The sequence below is a fragment of the Bos taurus genome, chromosome 13 (genome assembly GCF_002263795.3).
Source record: "Bos taurus isolate L1 Dominette 01449 registration number 42190680 breed Hereford chromosome 13, ARS-UCD2.0, whole genome shotgun sequence".
In the NCBI taxonomy this organism is placed as follows: Eukaryota; Metazoa; Chordata; class Mammalia; order Artiodactyla; family Bovidae; genus Bos; species Bos taurus.
The window spans coordinates 17,543,767-17,568,032 of record NC_037340.1 but is presented as its reverse complement, the minus strand read 5'-3'; the positions used below and the strand labels follow the sequence as shown (position 1 = coordinate 17,568,032).

General features: G+C 45.5%; 2 protein-coding genes across 8 annotated transcripts in view; one reads left to right on the top strand and one right to left on the bottom strand.

The window, feature by feature from the left end:
• FBH1 (F-box DNA helicase 1) overlaps positions 1-2,810 on the top strand; it is a 39,270-nt gene extending 36,460 nt beyond the window's left edge. Inside the window, 1 exon segment of one of the 2 annotated variants that reach the window (NM_001099063.1) lies at positions 469-2,810. In NM_001099063.1, the coding sequence (NP_001092533.1) occupies positions 469-639 (171 nt within the window). In that variant the 3' untranslated portion in view covers positions 640-2,810. 2 annotated transcript variants of the gene reach the window in all.
• The window catches only part of IL15RA (interleukin 15 receptor subunit alpha), a 48,619-nt gene continuing 25,389 nt past the window's right edge, over positions 1,037-24,266 (bottom strand). For 3 of the 6 annotated variants that reach the window (XM_005214144.5, XM_059892816.1, XM_005214145.5), the window contains 3 exons: positions 24,030-24,062; positions 15,883-15,955; positions 10,627-13,783 (listed from right to left, as the gene is read on the bottom strand). In XM_005214144.5, the coding sequence (XP_005214201.1) occupies positions 13,600-13,783; positions 15,883-15,955; positions 24,030-24,062 (290 nt within the window). In that variant the 3' untranslated portion in view covers positions 10,627-13,599. Of the gene's footprint in view, positions 7,338-10,626; positions 13,784-15,882; positions 15,956-24,029; positions 24,063-24,266 lie in introns of those variants that run through there. The other 3 variants (XM_002692067.6, XM_059892817.1, XM_025000917.2) reach the window with 2 other exon arrangements.

The window sequence follows — 24,266 nt, the reverse complement described above, 5'->3', positions numbered from 1 at the left end:
GCTGCTGCTGCCCTTCCCAGCGTTTAGCTCAGTCATCCGAGCTTTATTGCCAGGCAGCCCTGAGCCTGTCCGGGCCATGGGTGAGGGAGGTGAAGGGGAAGCTTGTCTGATCCTTCCATGAGGAGGTCTGGAGGTGCCCTGTGGACCTCAGCGTCACAGACGCTGGACCCCGTGGGCCCAGGCCAGGTGGCAGTCTGGGAGGCAGGCTGGTGCAGACGCTCAGGTGAGGACTGTTTCCTGGGGGCCCAGCTAGCTTTTTCCTGGCTTTTTCATCTCGTGCCTTATTACGCCCTGGGAACTTGATAAAGCAGAGTCCACCCTGGATGCTTTGCTGGGGGAGGTGTGACCTCAGGGCCACACGGCAGGTCTGAAAGCATCGGAGTCTGATGGGGGGGGTCACACTTGGTGGTGGAAAACGTTTGTCCTCCAACTGTCCCCCTCCCCTCCTTTCCTTACCCCGCCCTGCAGAGCAACAGGAAGGAGAACAAGGGTGGGTACCTGTGTCACTCATGTGTGGAGCAGCGCATCGGGCCGCTGGCCTTCCTGACCGCCTCCCCCGAGCAGGTGCGCGCCATGGTCCGCACGGTGGAGAATGTCGTACTGCCCCGGCATGAGGCCCTGCTCTTCCTCGTCTTCTGAGCGCTGGGATGCCCGGGGGGCTCCTGCCCCTGCAGACAGCGGCGTGGGGGGCTCCCTCCCTGAGGCCAGAGTCGCTCACAGAGCATTTTCCAAGGATGATGACGGCGGCCAAAGTTGGACCTGCTTTGTCTTCACCCCTGGAGGTAGCCAGACCCTGCCGCCCCTCCTCCACGTCAGTGGGCCAGGAACGCGGGGGATGGTCTTTTGATAAAAAAAAAAACAAAACAAAACATTTTATGTATTTAAACTTTTATTACAAGGTCTCAATTAAACAGGCATTGTAGCACTGGCATTCCACTGTGTGAGGCCCCTGCCTTCACCCCCGCTGTTTCTGGACTTTCTCCGTTTCTCCACTTACTGTTGTCAAAGGTCTGTGACTGTTCATATCACACACTGAACAGAGTAGGAGGCTTTATGTCCAGGGGCAGCTGACACATCAGAAAGGAGATTTTTCATGCTCTGGGGAGGCGTGCACATGTGAGACCCAGGGTGCGCCCTTTCATCGTGGGGCTCACAGCCTGAACGGGGAGGCACATGACACACAAATGCACAGCGACTGTAGCTAGACGTCTCGTGTCCCTGCAGGCAGAGCAGAAGGCCAGAGCCCGAGAGCGGGGCGAGGCCGGCCAGCCACCACGCGGGGACACAGGCAGCTGGTTCCTGGTTGGGTGCTGGGGGAGTCAGTAATGCAGCTGTTCTCACAGAGGTGTGGCTTAGCCACACGTGGACCCGGTGTTTGCACGTTTTCGCCACGCAGCACATCAGGGATGCAGACGGCAGGTGGGGCACTGCCGGAGCTCCCCGGCTCTGGTGTCTGAGCCCAGGCCGCTAAGTGGGGAGCAGGCTTCCCGCCTCATGCGGCTCCCCTCGTCTCGCCCACATCGGGCCTCTGGTGGAGCTTGGCGAGCGAGCAGGCCGGTGAGGAAAGCAAGGGTGCTGGCGGACGGGGCGGCTGTGTGAAGAGGGTGAGGGCTGCGTTAACATCTGCACAGGGAGGAGCATTCACGCGGTGGGCCCTGAGCACGGCTGGGGCGGGCTTCCTCACCCCTCTGTCGTGCTCCTGGCCCAGCCTCGCTTGGTGCTCCTGGATCACTCGGAACAAAGCAGCGAGTGGGAGGGAGTGGTTTGGATTTTCAGGGCACAATGTTCAGAGTCTTTCAGTAGAAGGGTTTGTGGAGGGGATGGCTAGAGAGGGCCCCACGAACACGTTTTCTGGAAGTCTGTTCTGCTCACTGGAGAGGAGTGTGCTTGCGATTGTTGGAGGAGTATATCCTAGGCCTCCACTGAGCACCTCTTGGGCAGGCCCGACCATGGGTGTCTGGAATCACATGCAGTCCTGACACAGAGAGGGCAGTCAGGACTGTGATGCCGTGTGGGGGTTTAGAGGTGGGCGTCCAGAGCTGGAGCCGCACTGCTGCCCTGGGGCCAAAGAGGCGCCCATCAGAGTGGAGGGTGGGGGACCACCAGAATGGGTGGTGCTGGAGCTGTGTTTAATGTTGGAGTGAATGGCTAGCTGCCCACTAAAGAAGGGGAGAAGCTTCTGGAAAGAAGGAGCAACGTGAAGGGCAAGCGTGTTTGTGGTCATGGTGCCACAGTAAACACCAGTGTTAGGATTTTGGTACTTATTTAAAAAATAATAGGATCCAGGAATTGATACTGGTACTTTATTTTTTAAGTGTCATATAAGGATTTCTAAAATGTCAGTAAAATCAAATAGTTGGTGTGTTTCAAATAGAAAAATAATTTTTAAATACACAGTAAAAATAGAAATGTTATTTATTTTAGTTTCTTAAGGAAATCAGTAATCAGTTTATTAAGATAGAAAGTCCTATATAGAATTTATAGTTTTGTTAAATATACTTATAAAGTTAATTATATTCTATTTATTTTTATTACAGATTTTTTTATTGAAGTGTAGTTGATTTACAATATTATGTTAGTTTCAGGCGTACAACATAATTAATATTTTTATAGATTACACTCCATTTAAAGTTATTAAAAATGGTTATATTTCCCTGTGCTGTACAATATATCTTTGTTGCTTATTTACTTTATACATAATAGTTTGCATCTTCTAATCCCATACCCGTGTATATAAGTGTTAAATATCCATTATTTTAATGAGTGATTAGATGAAAAAAATAAAAGTGTTATTCAAAAATATAAACTAAGCACTGCATGGAAATGAAAATCTTTTAGCTCCTTTATAAAGGTTAGTCTTTAAAACATGGGGCTTCCCTGATTTCATTTAGTTGTGAATGTGTTTTTGTGCACATTTTCTGTAGAGATTTGTTTTGTTTTTACACCACATAAATTGGGAGAATAAGGAAAATAATTATAAGCTAGTTCCAGATATTTTTCTTTGGTTCATTCATTTTTAAGTAACCCCTTCTCATTGATAGCTTAAATGAGATCTTTTTTCAGCTGTTTAAGAATGTTCAGTCTTAATAGCAAGTTCTAGTATTTTATTTCAAAGTTAGGATTTCTGATTTGTCTCCATCTTCTTTGATTTTATCATGTATATAGAGGTTCTGATGCAGAATTAGCGATATAAAAACAAATTCTGTTATGTCATGTAATCCGTTTTTAGAAGTTATTGGAAATAAAAATTATTCTTGAAATAGTGTTAAAATATCATAGTGCATTGTAGATTATGCATTACTTTTTCCTTTCATATAAATTATTCTCAAGGCATATTTCAGATTTTAGATTTTTTTTTAAAAACTAGGTGATAGCATTTGATGAACCTAAAGTATTGGTACAGAGAAATTTTAAAATATCACAGAATATCAGCAACTGAAATTGCAGTCACTAAAGGTATGACCTGTAGGAAATGTTTGGAGAGATGAGATGTGTTTGGCTGGGGCATGTGTGCAGTAGGAGCAGGCTAGGGAGGGCCAGGTCACCAAGGGCGCTGGACACGAAGGAGTGTGGGTGGTGTGCTCAAAAATTATGAGAAGTCAGTGAGAAATTGTAAGACATTAGATTTCCTTTTCAGGAAGAGCATTCCAGTTGTAGATGGGAGGATGTTTTGGGAAGGTCAGCTCAGTTAAGAGGCTCAGAGTCCTGATCTCAGCTAGAAATGACATCTGCTGGGCCGGACCAGCACAGGCGAAGTGGTCCAGTGAGATGGGCTTGTCCTCTAGTGAGTGGTCCTCAGAGTGTGGCCCCCAGGTGCCAGTGTCACATCCCCTGGGACCTTGATACAAATGCACATTCTGTTCCTCACCCACATCTGCTGGGTCAAAACTCATGAGACTGAGGCCAGCAGTTAGTATTCTTCTTCTTATTATTACTTTTTATTAGAATGTCTTTGCTTTACAATGCTGTTAGTTTCTGCTGTACAGCAGTGTGAATCAGTTATAGTACATATACACGCATCCCCTCTCTTCGGGATTTCCTTCCCATTTACATCATCGTAGAGTATTGAGTACAGTTCCCTGTGCTTGGCGATCAGTTTTGCACATAGCACTGTGTATACGTCTGTCCCTGTCTCCCACTTCATCCCATTCCGCTCCCCATTTTGTATCCATACGTTTGTTCTCTGCACCTGTCTCTTCATTTCTACTTTGCAAATAAATTCATCTGTACCATTTTTCTAGATTCCACATATGAGTGATATTGGTTTTACTCTTTCTGACTTATTTCATTCTTTATGACAGCCTCTAGGTCCATCCACATCTCTGCAAATGGCATAGTTTTGTTCCTTTTTGTGGCTGAATAATACTCCATTGTATATATATGTACCACATCTTCTTTATCCATTCATCTGTTGAGGGACATGTGGTTGATGTTGATGTTTAACGAGCCCTACAAGTGATTCTGATGTGCACTGAGTTCTGAGAACTTCTGCTTTTGGGATTAAAGAGGTCAAATCAGTAGGACTTAGGGCTTCATTGGGGGTAATAAGTCGGTGGTAGGAATCCTGACAAGACCCCTGGGTTTCGGGCTCATTTGCAGTGTGGGTGAGGGTACCCTTCATTGGGACAGAAAACATGGGATGTAGTAGGTTTGTGTAAAAACACTGATGGATTTGGTTTTGACTTGTCCAAGTTTGGGTGCTTATAAGAAACCCAAGTAGGTTTGCTGGTGGGGACACAGGTCTATAGGTCAGCAGACTGGCATGGACTGGAAGCAGTTTAGAGTTGTCGTGTGTAAGTGGCGGGTGAGGAAGACCAGCATGAGGGTTTTGACGAGTCCACTCCACCATAGTGTCCAGAAAAGAAAGCACAGAGGAACACCAGGCTTGAGCTGAGAAAGGAAGAGCATTCTCTGAAGAGGCAACAGCCAGTTCCCAAAGATGGAGTTGCTGCTGAATTCAGGAGAGGAAGGGGTTTAAGTGGAAGTGGCTTCAGCGTCCAGCACTGCCCAGACCAGCACGGGTGGGGAATAAAGTTGCAAAGCCAGAGGCGGTGTTAGCGTGGTCAGTTCAGTGAGGCCAGGAGCTGGACTGCGGGGGCTAACGTAGATGGGGCCTTTAGGTAACCGAACATGATCATAGACCAGTCATACATGTGTACTTTGGTTGCTTCCTGAAGCCATACTTCAGGGACAGCAAATAGGATCCTTTTTTAAAGGCATAAACCTGTTCGGACAAAGACAACAGGGAGAAAGTGACAGCCACAAGAGTCTGGAGGTTGGGAAGCAGATAAGTGAGTGATGACTGACAGCTCCCCAGGCCCAAGAACTCTGACAAGGGGCGGGACTTAATGGTGCTGGGACCCCGGGAATTAGGAGTAAAGGTGGAGCAGGAACAGTGGCCGAGAGTTTGAATAAAAGCCAGTTACATCCTCCTTGCTGTCCTGTGAAACTGGGCAACGTCTCGTCCTCAACCCTGGCGGAATCCAGAGCTTTGGTCTCTAGGAAGGATGAAACAGGAGGCTCTCCTGAAAGAGACCAGGCACAGCTGAGGGCCAGGGCCACGGTGGACACAGGCCGTCATCGTCTCGAGCTCAGGCGGCTGCAGCAGAAGGCTTGTAACCTTCAGACTCCAACTCCTCCCAGCTCTGGAAGCTGGGAGTGTGAGGGGAAGGCACTGGCACCTGGCTGTTGAGCACCTGCTTCCTGGTTCACAGAGAGCATCTTCTCACTGTGTCTTCACCTGAGGAAGGAGCAGGGAGCTCTCGGGTCTGTTCCCAAGACGCTGATCCCATCCCGAGGGCTTCACCCCGTGACCTCATCACCCCCAAAGGCCCCATCTCCTGACACCGTCCCCTTGGTGGGGGTGTGGTTAGGAATCAACATCCTAGTTTTATACATATGCATGCACATGCTAGATGGGAGACCAGCAACTTCTGTAGGGAGTAGACCCAACTTCAGTGAAACACCCACAGTGATGTAGATTCCTTGGGTGACTGGCCCCCTGGAACCCGTATCGGCATCAGACTACCCAAGTGCCCAGGGTTTCAAATAAGTTTTTAGTGCTCGACCCTTAAATAGGAGCCGCAGACCAACCAAATGTGGATCTCCAGCCATCTGAAAAGAGCCTCCAAGATGAAAGTGGGATATCAAAACAGAAAAGAATCAACTTGAAAGAAACGGTCTGTACAAGGAAAAGAAAAATCTAAATCTCTTAAATGTATTCAAAGAATAAGAGAAGACAGTGTATGCATGAGATAACAGGATCAGTTGTGTGTGTGTGTGTGTGTGTGTGTGTGTATTTGGAGACAAAAGTATAAAATGAAAAACCAATAGAATAGTTGAAAGAAGTTGAAAAAATAATATAGGAAGTTGAACAAAAGATTGAAAGGAGACACGTGATCAGAACCGCCTTAAGAGGTTGAGCATCTCAATGCCAAAGGAGTTTGGCAAAAAGAAAACAAGCTGGCAACTTTCATTTTTAATATGAAAAATCACCCAGAACTGAATTATGAGTTTGCAGGTTGAAATGATCAGCAAAATATATGAAGATAGACCTCCAGCGAGCCAGAGATGGAGATCCTACAGGAAGAGCATTACCTGTGTGCAAAGGTCCAGGAGTGGAAACATCTTCAGGTTATGCAACTCCACACCGAGGAGCTGCACCTCAGAACCCAGGGAAAGCGATTTCCAGCCTAGCATCCCAAACCCAACCAAAGGGCCAGTAAAATAAAGACGCTTTTACATGTAAAAATGTCATCCACCACGCTGCCTTCCTTAGGAAGCTGCAGGAAGGCTGAATCCCAGCACGGTAAAGGGCCAGTCAGGATGAGGAGGACCTTCCCTAGCAAACAGCAAGCCTGACCCAGGACAGGGGAGTCCTGGGCAGAATATTTCCGTAGAGGGCAGAATGTGGGCTGGAGTTGGTGATGCATAGAGTAATCCAGATTTGCTTTCCTGGAGTCTAGGTGAGGTCCACTTCCTTTGATGCACACGACAGTGTGGAAGGGAATTAATACCCCAAAGTGGGAACTCATTTGAGAAGGAGGGAGGGAGCAGGCAGCCACTGGGGCCTGGTTGTCCAGTATTTACATTGACCTTATCCAGGAAGCAACTTCAATGTTTATGAGCCTGGTAGACACACTTGGGACACCAAGTGTCACCTTATTCAGCTCTCCTGAAAAGCCTGGGGGAGCAGGTGGTGAGCCAGGCTCTAGGGTGGTTGATCAGTAGCACGTAGCATAGTGCTCAGGTTGAAACCAGTGTGATCTCCAAACCCATGGTGTTTCCACCACCGGCACGTCGACGGTTGGCACTGGAGCTCTTCCGAAAACCCAGATCTGTCGGAAACAAAGCATAGAAGGCTTTCAGATGTTCTCAGCCATGGCATTCTTCAAACCAAATTTTACTCACAATAAATACAGCTGCCATACTCAGAGTAGCAGCTAGAATTCCTTCTAAGCTCTCCCCTGGGAAGCTCCCAAGCTGAGCAGCCTCTAAGGGTTCTGGGAAACCTTAGAGGTTTCTGGAAGACCAGAGACACTGCAGCCTCATGTAGCGCAGGGGGCGCTGGACCTCTTGGAGTTAGAGCAACTCTGGTGCCCTCCTGATGTCGGTTTTCTCAGAGGGTATTCTGAAGATTCCATGCGAGTTTTGTAATTAGTGCCTTTGGCTCTCTGCCCAGATATGTGACGAAACAGTCCTGTACAGATAACCAAGTTCATGGTGATGGAGTCCATGAGAAAGGGCCCCCTGGGTAGTGCCTGGGACTTGAGCAGGACCCAAAGATTCTGCTGATTGCAACCAGTCCCTGCACAACCTTCAGTCTTCAAGGCTGCTTTTGTTTCAGTTTGTTTATATAATAGTCACTGAGCAGTCCTGGAACCACCTAGGGTCACAGCAACCCCTGGAGCAGGGGAGGGGGTTGTAGGAGAACCACAAAGCTGCACAGTTGGTGAGTGTGCCATTCCAGGCCACTCCTGCTCCATCTCAGGCTGTTAGCAGAACTTATGCTGTTTTTCTGTCATCTGTAAGGCAGATCACGATTCAGAGTTATTCCTCCTTCCCTACTTCTCTGTGATTAGCAATACTTGCTTCTACTACCAAATCATTCTGGTGGGAATGCTTTGGTGACAAGTGATGGAAACAGTCTGTAATAAGGAAAGAAGATGCAATGGAAGAATGTTGGGGGCTCGGAGGATCACAGGAAGTTGGAGGATTAGGTTAGGAAAGCTGGGAGGAATTGAGGCAGCCTGGAGAGCTAAGACAACGGCAGCATGACAACCACTTGGTGCCTCCAAAGCACTGCCGGCTGCCGCTCCATCAGTTCTGCTGTGTTTCCTCATTCCATACTCAGTGCTTCTCACCAGGTGAGGGCATCCGATGGGCCTCACGTGGGTCTGGATCTGCACCCTGGTGGGAGCCGGAGAAGGGGATATCAGCCTCTCTGCGTGTGGGCGAGAGGTCTCCAACATGATTGCAGATCACTTTGCCAACAGTGGTGTGTTTAATCAAAGCTTTTTCCAGTAGTCACATGCAGATGTGAGAGTCAAACCATAAAGAAGGCTGAGCCCTAAAGAATTGATGCTTTCAAAGTGTGGTGTTGGAGAAGACTCCTGAGAGTCCCTTGGATTGCAAGGAAATCCAACCAGTCCATCCTAAAGGAAATCAACCCTGATTATTCATTGGAAGGACTGTTGCTGAAGCTCCAGTACTTTGGCCACCTGATGAGAAGAGCTGACTCATTGGAAAAGACCCTGATGCTGGGAAAGATTGAGGGCAGGAGGAGGGGACAACAGAGGATGAGATGTTGGATGGCATCACTGACTCAATGGACATGAATTTGAGCAAACTGAGAGACGGTGAATGACAGGGAAGCCTGGCCTGCTGCAGTCCTTGGTTTTGCAAAGAGTTGGACGCAACAGCCACTGAGCAACAACGACAAATTGGAGAAGACAGAGCGTCACACCCCAGGTTACTCAGGTCCAGAGAAGTAGAATGGGTGGGTTCATAGACAGGACCCTAGGGGAGAAAAGTGAACCATGACTCCTTTATACTTGTAACACCGTATATTTATAAATTCTGTGAAAATGTCACATGTTGAGTTCCTGATTTGTTCCTGACAGTGTGAGGTGTTGGGGATGCTTTGATTTGAATTGAGCTGGTTTCTTTGCCTTCAAGACTTATGGGAAAACCAACAAGTAAACCCAAGATTCTCAGCTAGGTTCTTGAAATTCTGAGGCCAGAATTGAAGCAGATCAGTCAGTTGGAAACATGTAACCACCCTTAAATGTGCCCCTTTGGTCCCTGTTCTCTTACTTCCTAACATCTAGAAGAGAGTTTATAAAGACGAAAGTCTTATTTACTGATCAAGTCAAGGTAAAAAAGATGATAGGCAGTTTTCTTTGTGACAAATGTTGTGTAGGACAGGAAATGAGAGCAGGGAAAAATATGAATTATGTAGGTTCATAGCCAACTGACAGTGTCATCTGGGCTCAAGACCTCTAACACCTGTAGAGCTCACATCCTTTTGAGTCCTGTGTGCTTTCTCCACTAAAAATAAAAAGATGGACTCTTCCCAGTGCCTGGCAGGTGCTGACTCCTATCATTCTCCTCACTCATCCATCCAACACTCCTTGGCATTTACGGACTACCAAGGATGGAAAGACAAATGCTGGCCCTGGGCAGTACCAAGGTAGAATCTCCCCAGATGGTTCCCCTGATTCCTTCCCTCCTCTTTTGTCAGCCCACCACATCTCCGAGAGTCTGGGCGGCCCAGCGACTTGCTTTGACCAATGAAATGAAACAGATGTGCCCATAAGATGTGGCAGTCCCCACCCTTAAGGGGCCTGGCAGTTTCTTCTTTCACCTGGAAGTGGTCTGGCTGTCCCAAGGCCACCATCTGTGAAGAAGCCCAAGCTAGCCACATGGAGCATTCATGCAACGGAGCGCTAGGGCCCCACACAAGGGAGGTCTTCTCAGGTCTTCTAGCTCAGCCCAGCGACTAACGGAATGCAGACAAGTTGACGACGTGCAGAGCAGACCTGCCTGGCTGAGCCCAGTCAGCCCCCAAGGGCAGCAAGCAGTAGTGGTCTGGAGCTGCTTCTGGGGAGGCCCGACACGTGGTGACAGGTCGAAGGAGGCGGCATCACATCGGGTCCACCTGCAGGACCCTCCCGGTTGGCTGAGTCGAGGCTTCCAGGTCGGATGGGAAGTGGTGGTTTTGGAGAACTCACAGTTGGCCTGTGCATGGGCACAGGTGTGAGGGGATGGGAACGAGTCCTGATGCAACAGAAGAAGGGCACCGGAGACCCCACGTGCACTCCTTTGCCCTCCCGGGTAGGTTGCTGTGGTCTCCGTGATGACGCCTCACTTCTGGGCACCTGGTGTCCGCCCAGGTCAGCCCTCTGGGATCAGTTGCTGTCTGCATGTAGAAACGGGGGACATGTAGAACTCGAGGTGCTCGGAGACGTCGGAGAAGGATAGGCAGCTGGGTGCTGAGTGTCCCCAGGTTACCTCTTTTTAACTCTGCCTGAGAACCAGCTCTCAGAACATTTGACCTTATTTTGATTTTATTATTTGGAATATTTTAATTAACCTATTTTTTTCTTTTATATAGATTGTGAAGAATTATGGACTTTGAGAATTTATTAAAGGGATGATTTAAAATGGGCTACAGAAATCATAGGCACCCATAGGGTCTTAGCCTGAGATACATTGTGTGATCGTTCATTCAGTCGTGTCCGACTCTTTGTGACCCCATGGACTGTAGCCCGCCAGGCTCGTCTGTCCATGGGATCTCCTAGGCAGGAATACTGGAGTGGGTTGCCATTTCCTTCTCCAATGGAATCTTTTAGTTTGTTGATCTAGCATCTGTTAATGACCTTCAGGGCAGTGTGTCAGTCTCTGAGAGAATTCAAAGATGAACACATAGTTCTTTCCAAGATGTTCACTGCGTGATGGATGCATTCTGGGGCCTTGGTATGTTTTGGCATTATAGAGGTTGTTTAAACCTTCCCCTAGAAGGACTGCACCAGCTGGTAAAAGAATTCATTTTATCCCTTGGACTGGAAAAATTAAAAAAGCCCTCATTGAATGAGTGATTGATCTGTCCCTACCCAAGCCCTCTTGGCCCTTTTAGACCGCAGCTCCACCCAGCCCTGCTCGCTGCTATGTCTAGATCTAACTTTTGACATATAATTCACCCAGCTTGAACTTGGTTGGTGCTTGGTGGACAGCAGACTTCGTGCTGGACATGAGTCAGGTGATTCCACAGCATCACATCACTCACTCTCCCCAGGAGGATGTGCATAAATCCATGAGCTAGCCCTGTGACCCAGCCTTCTTCCATCCCATGCTGCTGCTGCTGCTAAGTCGCTTCTGTCGTGCTCGACTCTGTGTGACCCCAGAGAAGGCAGCCCACCAGGCTCCCCCGTCCCTGGGATTCTCCAGGCAAGAACACTGGAGTGAGTTGCCATTTCTTTCTCCAATGTAGGAAAGTGAAAAGTGAAAGTGAAGTTGCTCAGTCGTGTCCGACTCCTAGCGACCCCATGGACTGAAGCCCACCAGGCTCCCCTGTCCCTGGGATTCTCCAGGCAAGAACGCTGGAGTGGGTTGCCATTTCCTTCTCCAATGCATGAAAGTGAAGTCACTCAGTCGTCTCCGACTCTTATAGAAACCTTTCGAATCCCTGGCTCCACTGAACCTGTGCCTTTTTGTTGATGTTGTTCCTGTTAAATAAGTTTTAAAAATAACAAGGGTCGTGCACTTAAAAATTCTTGTAAAGAACAAACTGGGTCCAAGCATTAATAACTCTAGAAACTTAGGGACAAACAGCTGTAGAGAGAAACAAAAAAGTGTAGGTAACCAGTGTATGTAAGGATAAAAGAAAGTAAAAGTGAAGTCACTCAGTCGTGTCCGACTCTTTGTGACTCTGTGAACTGTAGTCCACCAGGCTCCTCTGTCCATGGGATTCTCCAGGCAAGGATATTGGAGTGGGTTGCCATTTCCTTTTCCAGGGGATCTTCCCGACCCAGGGATTGAACCCAGGTCTCCCGCATTGCAGGCAGACACTTTAACTTCTGATCCACCAGCTGCTGCTGCTATGTAAGGATAACCAGATAACCAAGTGTATGTAAGGCTCAGCTCGAGTGTTAGCAGTGTTCCCTGCTCATTGAAAGAGACAGTGAATATGGTACATCTCTGAAATCCCCAACACCAGCTATTTAGCATTCCCACCCTTTCTTCCTTCACTCTTTTTTTAAAATTAATTAATTTATTTTAATTGGAGGCTAATTACAATATTGTAGTGGTTTTTGCCATACATTGACCTGAATCAGCCTTGGGTATACATGTGTTCCCCATCCTGAAACCCCCCCTCCCACCTCCCTCCCCATCCCATCTCTCAGGGTCATCCCAGTTCACCAGCCCTGATGAAGGCATCTAAATTCATGACCTGAAGAAATTCACAAGAAGGAACACTGAGAGCCCCAGCAGCGGGTGGACTGGTTGCTCTGCCTCCAGTCCACCTCCCCGTCCCGGCTACCCTGGCCATGTGATGGGGCGGCTGACACCTGGTTTACAGTCCCGCCCCTGTACCTGCCCCCATCCGACTCTGTGCAGACTCTGCATGAGTAAATGGGCAAGTCACTTCTCTAGGTCTCAGTTTTCCCATCTGTAAAATGAAGAGCTGGGACAAGGCCCATGATTTTATAAACAAACATAAACACCAAAGGAGGAAAGAACACAGGAACAGCGTGTGCAGCAGACACGCACGTGCTTCTCACGTAGAAATGCTACCGGAAATTCTCCAAAGCCACAGTCTGACTCGGCTGCAGGCAAGACTTTTTCCTTCTTTCAGAAAAGCTGACCTCAGTCATGCGGGACTCTGCATTCCTGATCTCCTTTTTTTCTTTCTGGTACATTTCTCGTCAGTGATTCTTTCAGTGCAATCTTTTTTTTTTTTAATTGAAAATAGACATATTGTTTGTACAAGGAACAAATTTCAAAATACAAATCTTACAATACATAGATATAAAAGACAAGAATATAAATATAAATGCACATCTATAGAAAAACGTCACCAAGTTTTCTTCTTTCTGAATCCTTAAATCTAGAGGAGCCACTAGGCACAGTCTCTCTGCTCCCTTTCCATGCATGCACAGCACCTGGCCGAGAGAAGGTTTTACGAGTTGAAATGCTGGTGTCATCCTTGTTAACACCTCCCAATCCAGGAGGAGTCTTGTAGCTCACTTGGAGCCTCGGGTGTGTTTCTTCTCTTTGTAATCTGCTGGTCAGGCTGAGGAATGGGATTGAATCGAGTGGACAAGCTGTCCTGAATAAATGTCATGATGAAATAAAAGCCCTGATAGGAAGCCCTGAGGCCTTCACTCCCTCCCGGGTAACTGTTGACGGCTGGGACTTTGGGAACTGGGCCTTACGCCCAGGGCGGGCAGGCAAGGCAGGCGGACGGCGGGCATCTGTCCTGAGCCCAGAGAACCCACCGGTAAGGGCGATGCTGGACCTGGGCCGTCGGTAAGATGAAGGCCGGATGTTTCCTCACCCTGGGGGTCTTTCCCCTGGGGCCAGCGCCCCAAGTCTTCCCTAGGTCCTCTCTGACTGGGGAAGAGCTGGGCCTTCACTGCGGCCGCTGCTGGCCTCAGCGTCCCCGGAGCCTCCTAGGCCATGCGGGTGGATTTCTGTGTCCTCCCCTCTGGCATCGGCCCCCGTGGTCATTGGCACACTCTCCATGCTCTCCATCTCAACACCGGGTGTCTGGTGGGCTCGCCTGGAAAGCAGGATAATTGACAGAGAAGATTGTGTCAACAAACAGTTCCTTTTGGACACTCTGATGGAGAGCACCTAGACTGCCTCCACTCACAGGCGGTCTTTAGGTCTTATTTTGCATTTCACCCCTTTGTCCACCAAGTTTTACCAGCACTGTGGGGGCAGCTCCCCCCGCCTTGCCAACCCCCTGCCAAAAGGCAGTGGTTCCAGTGCCAGGTGCCATGGGAGGAGTGAGTGACGAGGAGCCTGGCCAAGCCAGCATTGGCAGTCCTGATAAAAGTGATGTAGTGGTTATAAAGCTCACTCAGTCATGTCCGACTCTCTGCAACCCCATGGGCTGTAGCCTACGGGGCTGCGCTGTCCATTGGATTTTCCAGGCAACGGTACTGGAATGAGTTGCCATTTCCTTCTCCAGGGGATCTTCCCAACCCAGGGATAGGACCCAGGTCTCCCGCATTGTACACAGAGACTTTACCATCTGAGCCACCAGGTAAGCCCTGACATTTATTTAGTAAATGTTAAATAAACAAATATAATAATCAGTTCTTGAGAAGCCAGGAGTAGGGGATGCAGAGAATCTTCATCCCACGCCTCCCCACCTGTCACTGGAAGTGTGTTTTAGGTCCTGAGTATGCGGACCTGTGGATTACAGTCTGCCTCCTGAGAAGAAGCAAGTTTCAGGACATCGTAGAGTCAACACTCAAGCTCCTTGGAGTGAGGCCTAAACTATAAATCAGAACTCTAGGCCAGTTTATAAAACCAATTTTCTAAAACCCAATTTGTCGAATCACTAATCTACCTAATAACCCATTTGCAAATTAATCAGCTTATGGAAAGAATCAGCTCACCACATGCCCAAGTAGCAATGTTTAGCATGTTTACCAATTCTTAAAGATCCATTCATGACTCGTACCATAAATACAGCCAGTGAATATTGCTGTATTCCTTTTAGGAGCATATTTATTGGCCATATTTATCAAATTTACAAATTCTTTTTAAGAATATATTTTTAATGTCTTCTTTAAAAAGATTGTATATTTATTCTTTTTTAATATAATCAATGAATATATTCTATCTCCTAAGAATAATTCTATATACATTTTATGTAGAAATTATTTAACCGTAATGATATTCTTAAAATCCTTTTAAAAGTAATTTTCTATTTTGCAAATATTTTAGCATTTAGGGGGATTTTTTGATGAATTTTTAAGTAAAATATCAGCTTTCTTTTCTTGATTTCTAGACTATGAAGTTTGTGGTATTTCTTTTTGCATAGGGTGATATTAATAGCTTTTGAAGATGTGTGTGAATATTTTGATGGCTGTTTTATATTTTGGCTTTGCAGTGCCATTTCGTGGAATATTCATTTTGTCAAAGTTAGGCTCGAAGAGTGGTATAATCTTTATATTGATATAATATTTAGGAAGAAATTTTTGTGACTAGTGATTGAAAGTTTAGTTTCAACACACCTGATATGTCTGGAACAGCCATATCACTATGGAATGGTAAAATACTGGTCACCAGCTGATGGAAGTACAGAATTAAGGCTAATATGCTATTTAAGGCTTTTATGAAGAAATGGTAAAAATGCCTAAAGATTAGAAAAATAAAAGCTGAAATTTCAGCAAGTGGCAGAAACAGTCTTGCTGAAATATAGAATTTCTAGTATTAGAAATGCCAAGGCCAACACGTATAAGCCTATTTATGGGGACGTGTGCCCGTATTTAACAAGTACATTCAAGAAGAACAGTCCGTAAATATATCATACAAATTGCACGTCCATCACATCGGTTACTTGGCACATTCTTTCCCTCTGAATTGGCTTTTGGTGAATTGGCCCCATGCCGTCCATTCATTTCTGGCTGCCCAGATTCTGACCAGTGACCTGCAGGCTGCCTTTGGACAGTGAAGGGAACAGGCCTGACTCAGTGACCACTTGGCCCGGACACCCCTTTTGCCCAGCACAGAGTGGGTGGGAGCACTCACACCTCCAGCCAGGAAAGGGTCTTCCTTGGCAAGGGCAGAGCCAGGCCGTCAGATGCAACCCTGCTCTTGGGGGAGGAAGCCTCTTGTCCAGCATGGGTCTCCTGTGCTACTCACCTTGACCACAGGCAACGTCCCAGAAGAAACACCAGGCATACTACAAAGAGCACAGTGACAGTTGAGACGGCTGCTGGAAAGAGAGCAGAATGAGTCGGCACCCTGCTCAAAGTCCCAGCGTTCCTGAGCCTGAAAATTCTGTACAGTTTACGCTTCTGCAGGGAGATCCAGATGCCTTCCCAACCAGCTCACAGTTACTAACAGATCCTGAGATCCACGCTGTTCTGTCTTTCTACATCAGGGCAGAGAGGACACTCCTTTCCCGGCAGCACAGCCACAGTGGTTGTTTGGGAGTTGTTAGGGAGGGTGGGACCTTCACGTGGATGCAAGAGGGCTGGGCCCAGGAGCAGGTGAAACAATGCTCTTTTTAAAACACTTGTATCCATCAGAAGCTCCCAGCAGATTTGGCCATTTTGCTTTAATATTGTGAAATCTCCCTGCAAAAATCACCAACGTGCCCTGCGTCTAAGATGACAATCTGGGGCTTCCCTGGTGACTCAGTGGTAAAGAATTCACTTGCCAATGCAGGAGACATGGGTTTGATCCTTGGTCTGGGAACATCCCACTTGCTGTGGAGCACCTGGGCCCAAGTACCCCAACTACTGAGCCTGTGCTCTAGAGTCCGGGAGCCACAACTACTGAAGCCCATGCAGGCCCTAGAGCCCGTACTCCATGAGGAGGAAAGCCACTGCAACGAGAAGCCTGAGCACTGCAACTAGAGAAAGTGCACACAGCAGTGAAGACCCATCACAGCCAAAAATAAACTAAATTTTAAAAAATTTAAGGTGACAACCTGAACAACTGTGGACCCAGGAGTCTCACTGTGGCCCAGGAGGCATATTGATCACCTGGAGCCTTGAGCTTTTCAGACCTGTGCCTAGACAGACAGCCACAGCTGTGTGTGCAAGGACTTGGCCTTCAACTAGAACTGTCCTCAAAAACAGCTAGAGATAGGATGAGGGAACATACCCAGATTTCTACAGGCTAGAAGAGGAAACGGGTGATGTGTAACGGAAGCTTCAGAGAAGACCATTCCTTTTGACTCTAATTTCACTTCTAGAAATGTATTCTAAGAAAAGGGGAAATGCATACACAGGAGTAGTCACTAAAGCATTGTTTAAAATAATTGTTTTTAAATATTAATCTAAATCTCTTATCAGTAGACAGTTAAATGAAATGTGGCATACCCATACAATGGAGTATTATTCAGCTTTCCAAAACTTTGAAATCTACATTTGTTAACACAGAAAGATGTCTACAAAGTCTTAAGTGAAAAAGCTGGTTGAGATAAAAATAAATAAAAGAATTTCCAGTAAGCCACGTATGTGTCCATATACACAAAATAGTCTTGAAGAATATATGCCAAGTATTAAGTAATTCTTTGGGCTTGTAGATAACTTTATTTTCTTTTTTAAAAAGTTTGCATTTTCCCCCACCCCCGATCTTTTTGCAATGACGCTCCAATCAGAAGAGACACTAAAGTTACAAAAACAAGACTACTTTTATTTACCTAAGTAAATAAAACTTAGAAAAGCTATTCCAAAAGAATAAGAGAAAACATGAGAAATTAGTGAACGTTGTTCTGAGCTTCTAAATTTAACATTAATCATCATTATGACTAAAAGACAAATTTCTTAGCAGAGATGTCTTACCCTCCAGTAAACTATTCCTTCACGTTGACTAATCAGGTTGGCATGCATTTACTGTCCACGGAGAGATTTATTGGAAAAGGCGAGCTAGTGTTAACTCTAGTTCCACTTTCACAGTGCTGCTTCCTGTTTCTAACTGAGAATAGAAGCTGCGGACTCAGACTCAAGTACAAAGAGGGGTCCTGAGCCAATGATATGACAAAGCAATCTGAATTCAGCCCCTGGAACTCAGACAGTTGGTTCCTTCCCCAGTTATTTCCAGGCAAATGTAGTAAAGAAATTGAAACAAGAATCACCAAATTTAGTAAAGAGATTGAAACCAGAATCGCCAAAACAGTGGATTAATAAATCAACTGTCATGTTTTCCAACCTTTTATGTTTCCTAGCAGGCTGCGTGGGTTGGAGAAAGAGGAAAAGAGATCTGATGAGACAGAGAAGGGAGGAGGATTAGCTTGAGAGAGGAAGCAGAAGATGGTTATTGCACAGGCCAGAAGGCAGGAGCCCCTGCCTGGCCTTCAGCCTACGGTGATGTTGGGTCTGCAGTGGAGAAGACAGCCGAGGTGGCCAGTGGACCATGTTCAGTGTGGGTGAAGGAGTCCTCTGTAACCACAGTGAGGTACCACCTCATGCCAGTCAGAATGGCCACCATCAACAAGTCGACAGAGAATACTAATTCGTGCCCCCAGTGTTCATAGCAGCACTGTTTTCCAAGTCAAGACATGGAAACAACCCAAATGTCCGCAAACAGCTGCATGGATAAAGAGGTGGTATTTATGTACAGTGTAACATTGCTCAGCCATAAAAAAGAATGAAATTCTATCATTTGCAGCAGTGTGGATGGGCCTAGAGTATATTATGCTTAGTGAAATAGGTCAGAGAAAGAGAAATACTGTATGATATCACTTATATGTGGAATCTAACAAGTAACACAAATGAATGTATATGTAAAACGGGAACAGACACAGAGAAAACAAACTTGTGGTTACCAAAGGAAAGAGGGAAGAGAGGGGGGCAAATCAGAGATAGGGAATTAGCAGATATAAACCACCATACACAAAATAGATGAGCAATAAAGATATACTGTGCAGCAGAAGGGCTTACAGACAATTATCTTGTAATAACATGAATGGAGGGAGTATAATCTACAAAAATGCTGCACACCTGAAACTAACATATTGTTGTAAATCAACTATACTTCAGTTTTTGTTTGTTTTTTTTTTTATTTTTTTTTTATCATCTATTGGTAGCTGGCTATTCTTTTTTTTTTTTTAACTTTACAATATTGTATTGGTTTTGTCATATATCAACATGAATCCGCCACAGGTATACACGTGTTCCCCATCCTGAACCCTCCTCCCTCCTCCCTCCCCGTACCATCCCTCTGGGTCATCCCAGTGCACCAGCCCCAAGCATCCAGTATCGTGCATCGAACCTGGACTGGCGACTCGTTTCTCATATGATATTATACGTGTTTCAATGCCATGAATGGATGGAGTGTAATCTACAAAAATGCTGCACACCTGAAACTAACATATTGTAAATCAATTATACTTCAGTTTTTAAAAAGTGTTCTCTGTGCATATCCAGGGAATCATCATTTCTTGGCAGTACCTTCAAACTAGCTCAGGCAGACAGTAGGGTCTCTGACATGCTGTGTGCCTGCATTCGCTGAAAGCAGTTATGAAATGAGAATGTCAACACCTTAGTCCCTGCCAATGGTTTCTCTTTTGTGTCTTCCTATACTGAGCACATAGGAAGTGCTGGGTTCAGAGTGGGTAATCAATAAATGATTAATTGATGGAATTAAACCATTAAACTTCTGCAAGCTAAAGAACTGGAAAAGATCAGTTTTCATTCCAATCCCAAAAAAGGGCAATGCCAAGGAATGATCAAACTACAGTACAACTGCACTCATTTCACATGCTAGCAAGGTAATGCTCAAAATCCTGCAAGCTAGGCTTCAACAGTACCTGAATCGAGAACTTCCAGATGTACAAGCTGGATTTAGAAAAGGCAGAGGAACCAGAGATCAAATTGCCAACATCCGTTGGATCATAGAAAAAGCAAGAGAATTCCAGAACATCTGCTTTATTGACTACGCTAAAGCCTTTGACCGTGTGGATCACAACAAACTGTGAAAAATTCTTAAAGAGATGGAAATACCAGACCACCTTACCTGTCTCCTGAGAAATCTGTATGCAGGTCAAGAAGCAACAGTTAGAACCAGACATGGAACAACAGACTGGTTCCAAATAGGTAAAGGAGTACGTCAAGGCTGTATATTGTCACCCTGCTTATTTAACTTATATGCAGAGTACATCATGTGAAATGCTGGGCTGGATGAAGCACAAGCTGGAATCAAGATTGCCGGGAGAAATATCAATAACCTCAGATATGCAGATGGCACCACCCTTATGGCAGAAAGTGAAGAGGAACTAAAGAGCCTCTTGATGAAAGTGAAAGAGGAGAGTGAAAAATCTGGCTTAAAACTCAACATTCAAAAAACTAAGATCATGGCATCTGGTCCCATCACTTCATGGCAAATAGATGGGGAAACAATGTAAATAGTGACAGACTTTATTTTCTTGGGCCTGAAAATTATTGTGGATGGTGACTGCAGCTATGAAATTAAAAAGCACTGCTCCTTGGAAGAAAAGCTGTGACCAACCTAGACAGCATATTGAAAAGCAGAGCCATCACTTTGCCAACAAAGGTCCATCTAGTCAAAGCTATGGTTTTTCCAGTGGTCATGTATGGATGTGAGAATTAGACCACAAAGAGAGCTGAGTGCTGAAGAATTGATGCTTTTGAACCGTAGTGTTAGAGAAGACTCTTGAGAGTCTCTTGGACTGCCAGGAGATCAAACCATTCAACCCTAAAGGAAATCAACCCTGAATATTCATTGGAAGAATTGATGCTGAAGCTGAAGCTCCAGTACTTTGGCCACCTGATGAGAAGAGTCGACTCATTGGAAAAGACCCTGATGCTGGGAAAGGTTGAAGGTGGGAGGAGAAGGGAATGACAGAGGATGAGATGGTTGGATGGCATCACTGACTCAAGGGACATGAATTTGAGCAATTTCTGGGAGATAGTGAAGGATAGGGAAGCTTGGCATGCTGCAGTCCATGGGGTCACAAAAAGTTGGACACAACTGAGAGACTGAACTGAACTGCAGCTGAAGGACGTGTAAAGTGCCATTTGCTTTTTAATGAGAAATCTGCATGTTGTTGCAGCTTAGGACCATGTCTGGCACAAGATGGGAGCTCAATTTGTATCATTTGAACAGACAAATGATATGATATAGAAGTAGCTCCCTTTAAAGGCTGAGCATGTAAACTGCAGCAGATGTACTTCTGCTCTGAGAGATGGAGGTATAATACAGTCTGAAAGACGAACCCTTCCCCTCGGGTGCACTAAATGGATATGGCAGTGTAAACGCCGTCGTAGCTGACATTCTATCCTTTCATTTCACAACCAGGAATCTTCAAAAATAGCCTAGGTAAGGAGCAGAGGCAGACATTGGAATCATCGAATAAGGTTATTGATTACAAAACAAGGCTGCCAAGTGAGTGCATAGATATAGAAGATAGTGAAATGAGGACCATTTCCCTCAACATGTATTAAAATGTTAGAGCCCTCAAACTCCAATGAGTATTTGCTCCCTCACTTATGGAACATTTACTATTTACCATTTTGTTGCACGAAAAGAGCCACTTTTAAAAGTTGTGAAAGGGACTTCCCTGGCAGTCCAGGTTCAGTCACTGGTCGGGGAGCTAAGACCCCACATCCCTCAGGGCCAAAAACCCAAAACATAAAACAGAAGCAATATTGTAACAAATTCAATAAAGACTTTAAAATGGTCCACATCAAAAAATATCTTTAAATACATAAAAGTCATGATAATCATTTACATGATTCATTTTTTAAGAACTGATATTGGTAATACCAGTGGACTGATTAAAACATTAATATCTACTGAGCAACTGCTATGGTAAAGCATTATTTATATCATCTTCCAAAGATGATCAATCAGTGGCTTATTGCTGCAGAAATAGGAGCCCCTACCGACGCCCAAGGTGCCATGAGTGTCCCTGCCTCTTGTAACCGGCGGGGCACACTCCTAGGGCCCAGGTGGCTGGGACTGTGTGTGACAGACATACTTTGGAGAAACTGTTCATCACTAAGTGTTTCTAGACACCTACCCACTCCAGTGTTCTTGCCTGGAGAATCCCAGGGACGGGGGAGCCTGATGGGCTGCCGTCTATGGGGTCGCACAGAGTCGGACACGACTGAAGCGACTTAGCAGCAGCAGCAGCAGCAGCAGCAGCAGGGTTTTAGTTTTAATTCCTATCTTCTTAGCCGATAAAACTTAAATGGATCTCATTTTCATGTCTTTGCTGACTAGGCCTGTCTTATAGTTAGTGTCTACATTAAGCAGTCTGGAAGAAAAGAAATCTTATTCATGCCACATAAAAGATTTAAAGTTTTTTTTTTTTTTTTTTAATCTCTGTATTTCCACAGTTCCTTGAGCAGAGCTATCTTTGCCTATTGTAGGTATTCAGTTAATGTTTATTATCTGGCATTTTAGAATAAGGGAGAGAATTTTTGATATTTTAATCCAGTGAAAGTCATGAACTGGAAAGAAATACAGATTAGATCTCATAATAAAATAGTTTGGAAATCCACTTTGGAAAAAAATGGCCCTCAAATTTTGTAGGATTTTTTTTCTTTCAGATATACTTGTACATGGGCTTCCCAGCTGGCTCAGTGGTAAAGAATCCACTTGCCACTGCAGGAGATGCAAGAGACTGGGGGGTTCAATCCCTGGGTCGGGAAGATCCCCTGGAGAAGGAAATGGCAACCCACTCCAGTATTCTTGCCTGGGAAATCTCATGGACAGAGGAGCCTGGCATGGAGTCACAAGAGTCACACATGACTTAGGGACTAAACCAGCGCCACCACCATCCTTGCACGTGTGTGAAGCGATATAAGGTTTTCCAGTTAGTCCTCCTTTGTTACGTAGCCCAAGAATGTAAGCAACCCCAAGGCCCAGTAGGGGTTTTGGCTAGATAAATTTTGGCAAATCCATATATTAGAATATCCTGAGCTGTTGGAAAGAATGAGGTGGTTTTTTCGTCTATTGATATGAAAAAATTTCCAAGACATACCATTAGGTAAAGACAAGATGCAGAACAGTGAAAATAATACACCTACCTGTATCGTGTATCTTCTACATGCTATTTACAGATTGACTCTCTCTGAAGGATACCCTGAAATCTAGTAGCAGGAATTCCTGCCTGCCTGCAGGGGGACTTTCAGTCAGAGATGGGCTTTTTACCGTACAGCCTTTTATAACTTTTAATTGTTAAGCCCTGGGCAAATATTAACAGTTCAAGAAAATGACTAAAAAAATGTAAAAGTCTGTAGAAAGATTAATGTAATATGTGACATAAGGAGAAAAATTTGGTCAGCTCTCTGACTTATTGGCCACCTCTTAAATGATAAACATACTTTTGTTTCAACATCATTGTCATTAAATGCCACAGTTTTTCCATGAAAACACTCTCCAGAGAGCCTTTTAAAAATATCTTGCATTGGCATATGTTTTGATCATTCTTAAAACCATTCTAATCAACTAAATGCAAAAACGACCAAAGCCACTTGGTTTTTTTCCCAGAACACACTTGATGCAGATAAAATATAACTACAAAAACTTGAATCATTCTCTAGCCAGGAAACTTGTGAATAGAAATTAGAAATTAATTTTTGCCTGCATTGAAATTATAGTTTTTTTAATCACTGAAAACTTGCATTTCTCCCTGCTTCTGTTTCCTTGCATTCTTGCATTTCTCCCTGCTTCTGTTTCCTTGCATTTCTCCCTGCTTCTGTTTCCTCCCCTCTCCTTTTTTCTCTCTCTCTTCCCTTCCTCTTTGTCTTTCATTCTTGCAAGCACTTTTCCATTTTCCTCCTTATACTCTCTGGGACTTTCTGTCTCTCCCAGCCTTAAAGTCATGTGTCTTCTGTAAAGATGCCTTTTAGACCAAGGACGAGAACTTCTCGCTGTTGAGTGTATAGTGCTAACTCCCTGTGAAAGATAAGTGCGTCTCATGGCAGAATATCATTTAATCATGTTAACTGGTTTTCCAGTGGGTCCTGAATGAGTCTAGCCCCCAGTTAGTAGGCCTGAACAGCTGCACGAGGGGGCCCTGTGGTGCACCGACGCTGGCTTCTGTACCGATCGCCTGACAGTGAGAACCTACCAACATTAAGATAAATAGCCAACCTAGAATTCTGCACACACTGTAAACAGCACAATCATGTAACTCATCTACACGGAAACACTTCTGAGAGTGAAAGGGGCAGCTGTTGGTGACCACACTGGAAGAGCAGGCGTAAGTCAGGACCTTCCAGCACCCTGGCACTGAGGTCCCCTGAACATAGACACCACCAGTTGATGCAGATAAAATATAACTACAAAGGACCAAGGAAAATACTCACCGGTCACAACTCTGGGATTGTTCTGATATGCACCTGCAGGGAAGAGATTACAGCTCAGTTATTGCCATGGTCCTGAAGGCACTAATTTCTCTAAGCAGGAGAACTCCAGGACAGTTTGGCTCTCATATTAAAGCCTTGAGAGATTCACAGCCGGCAAAATCAGACTAACTTTAGCACAGAACCAGGATCACTTGTTTCCATGCTGAGCCATGCTTAGGAATCAGAGGCACATTTACA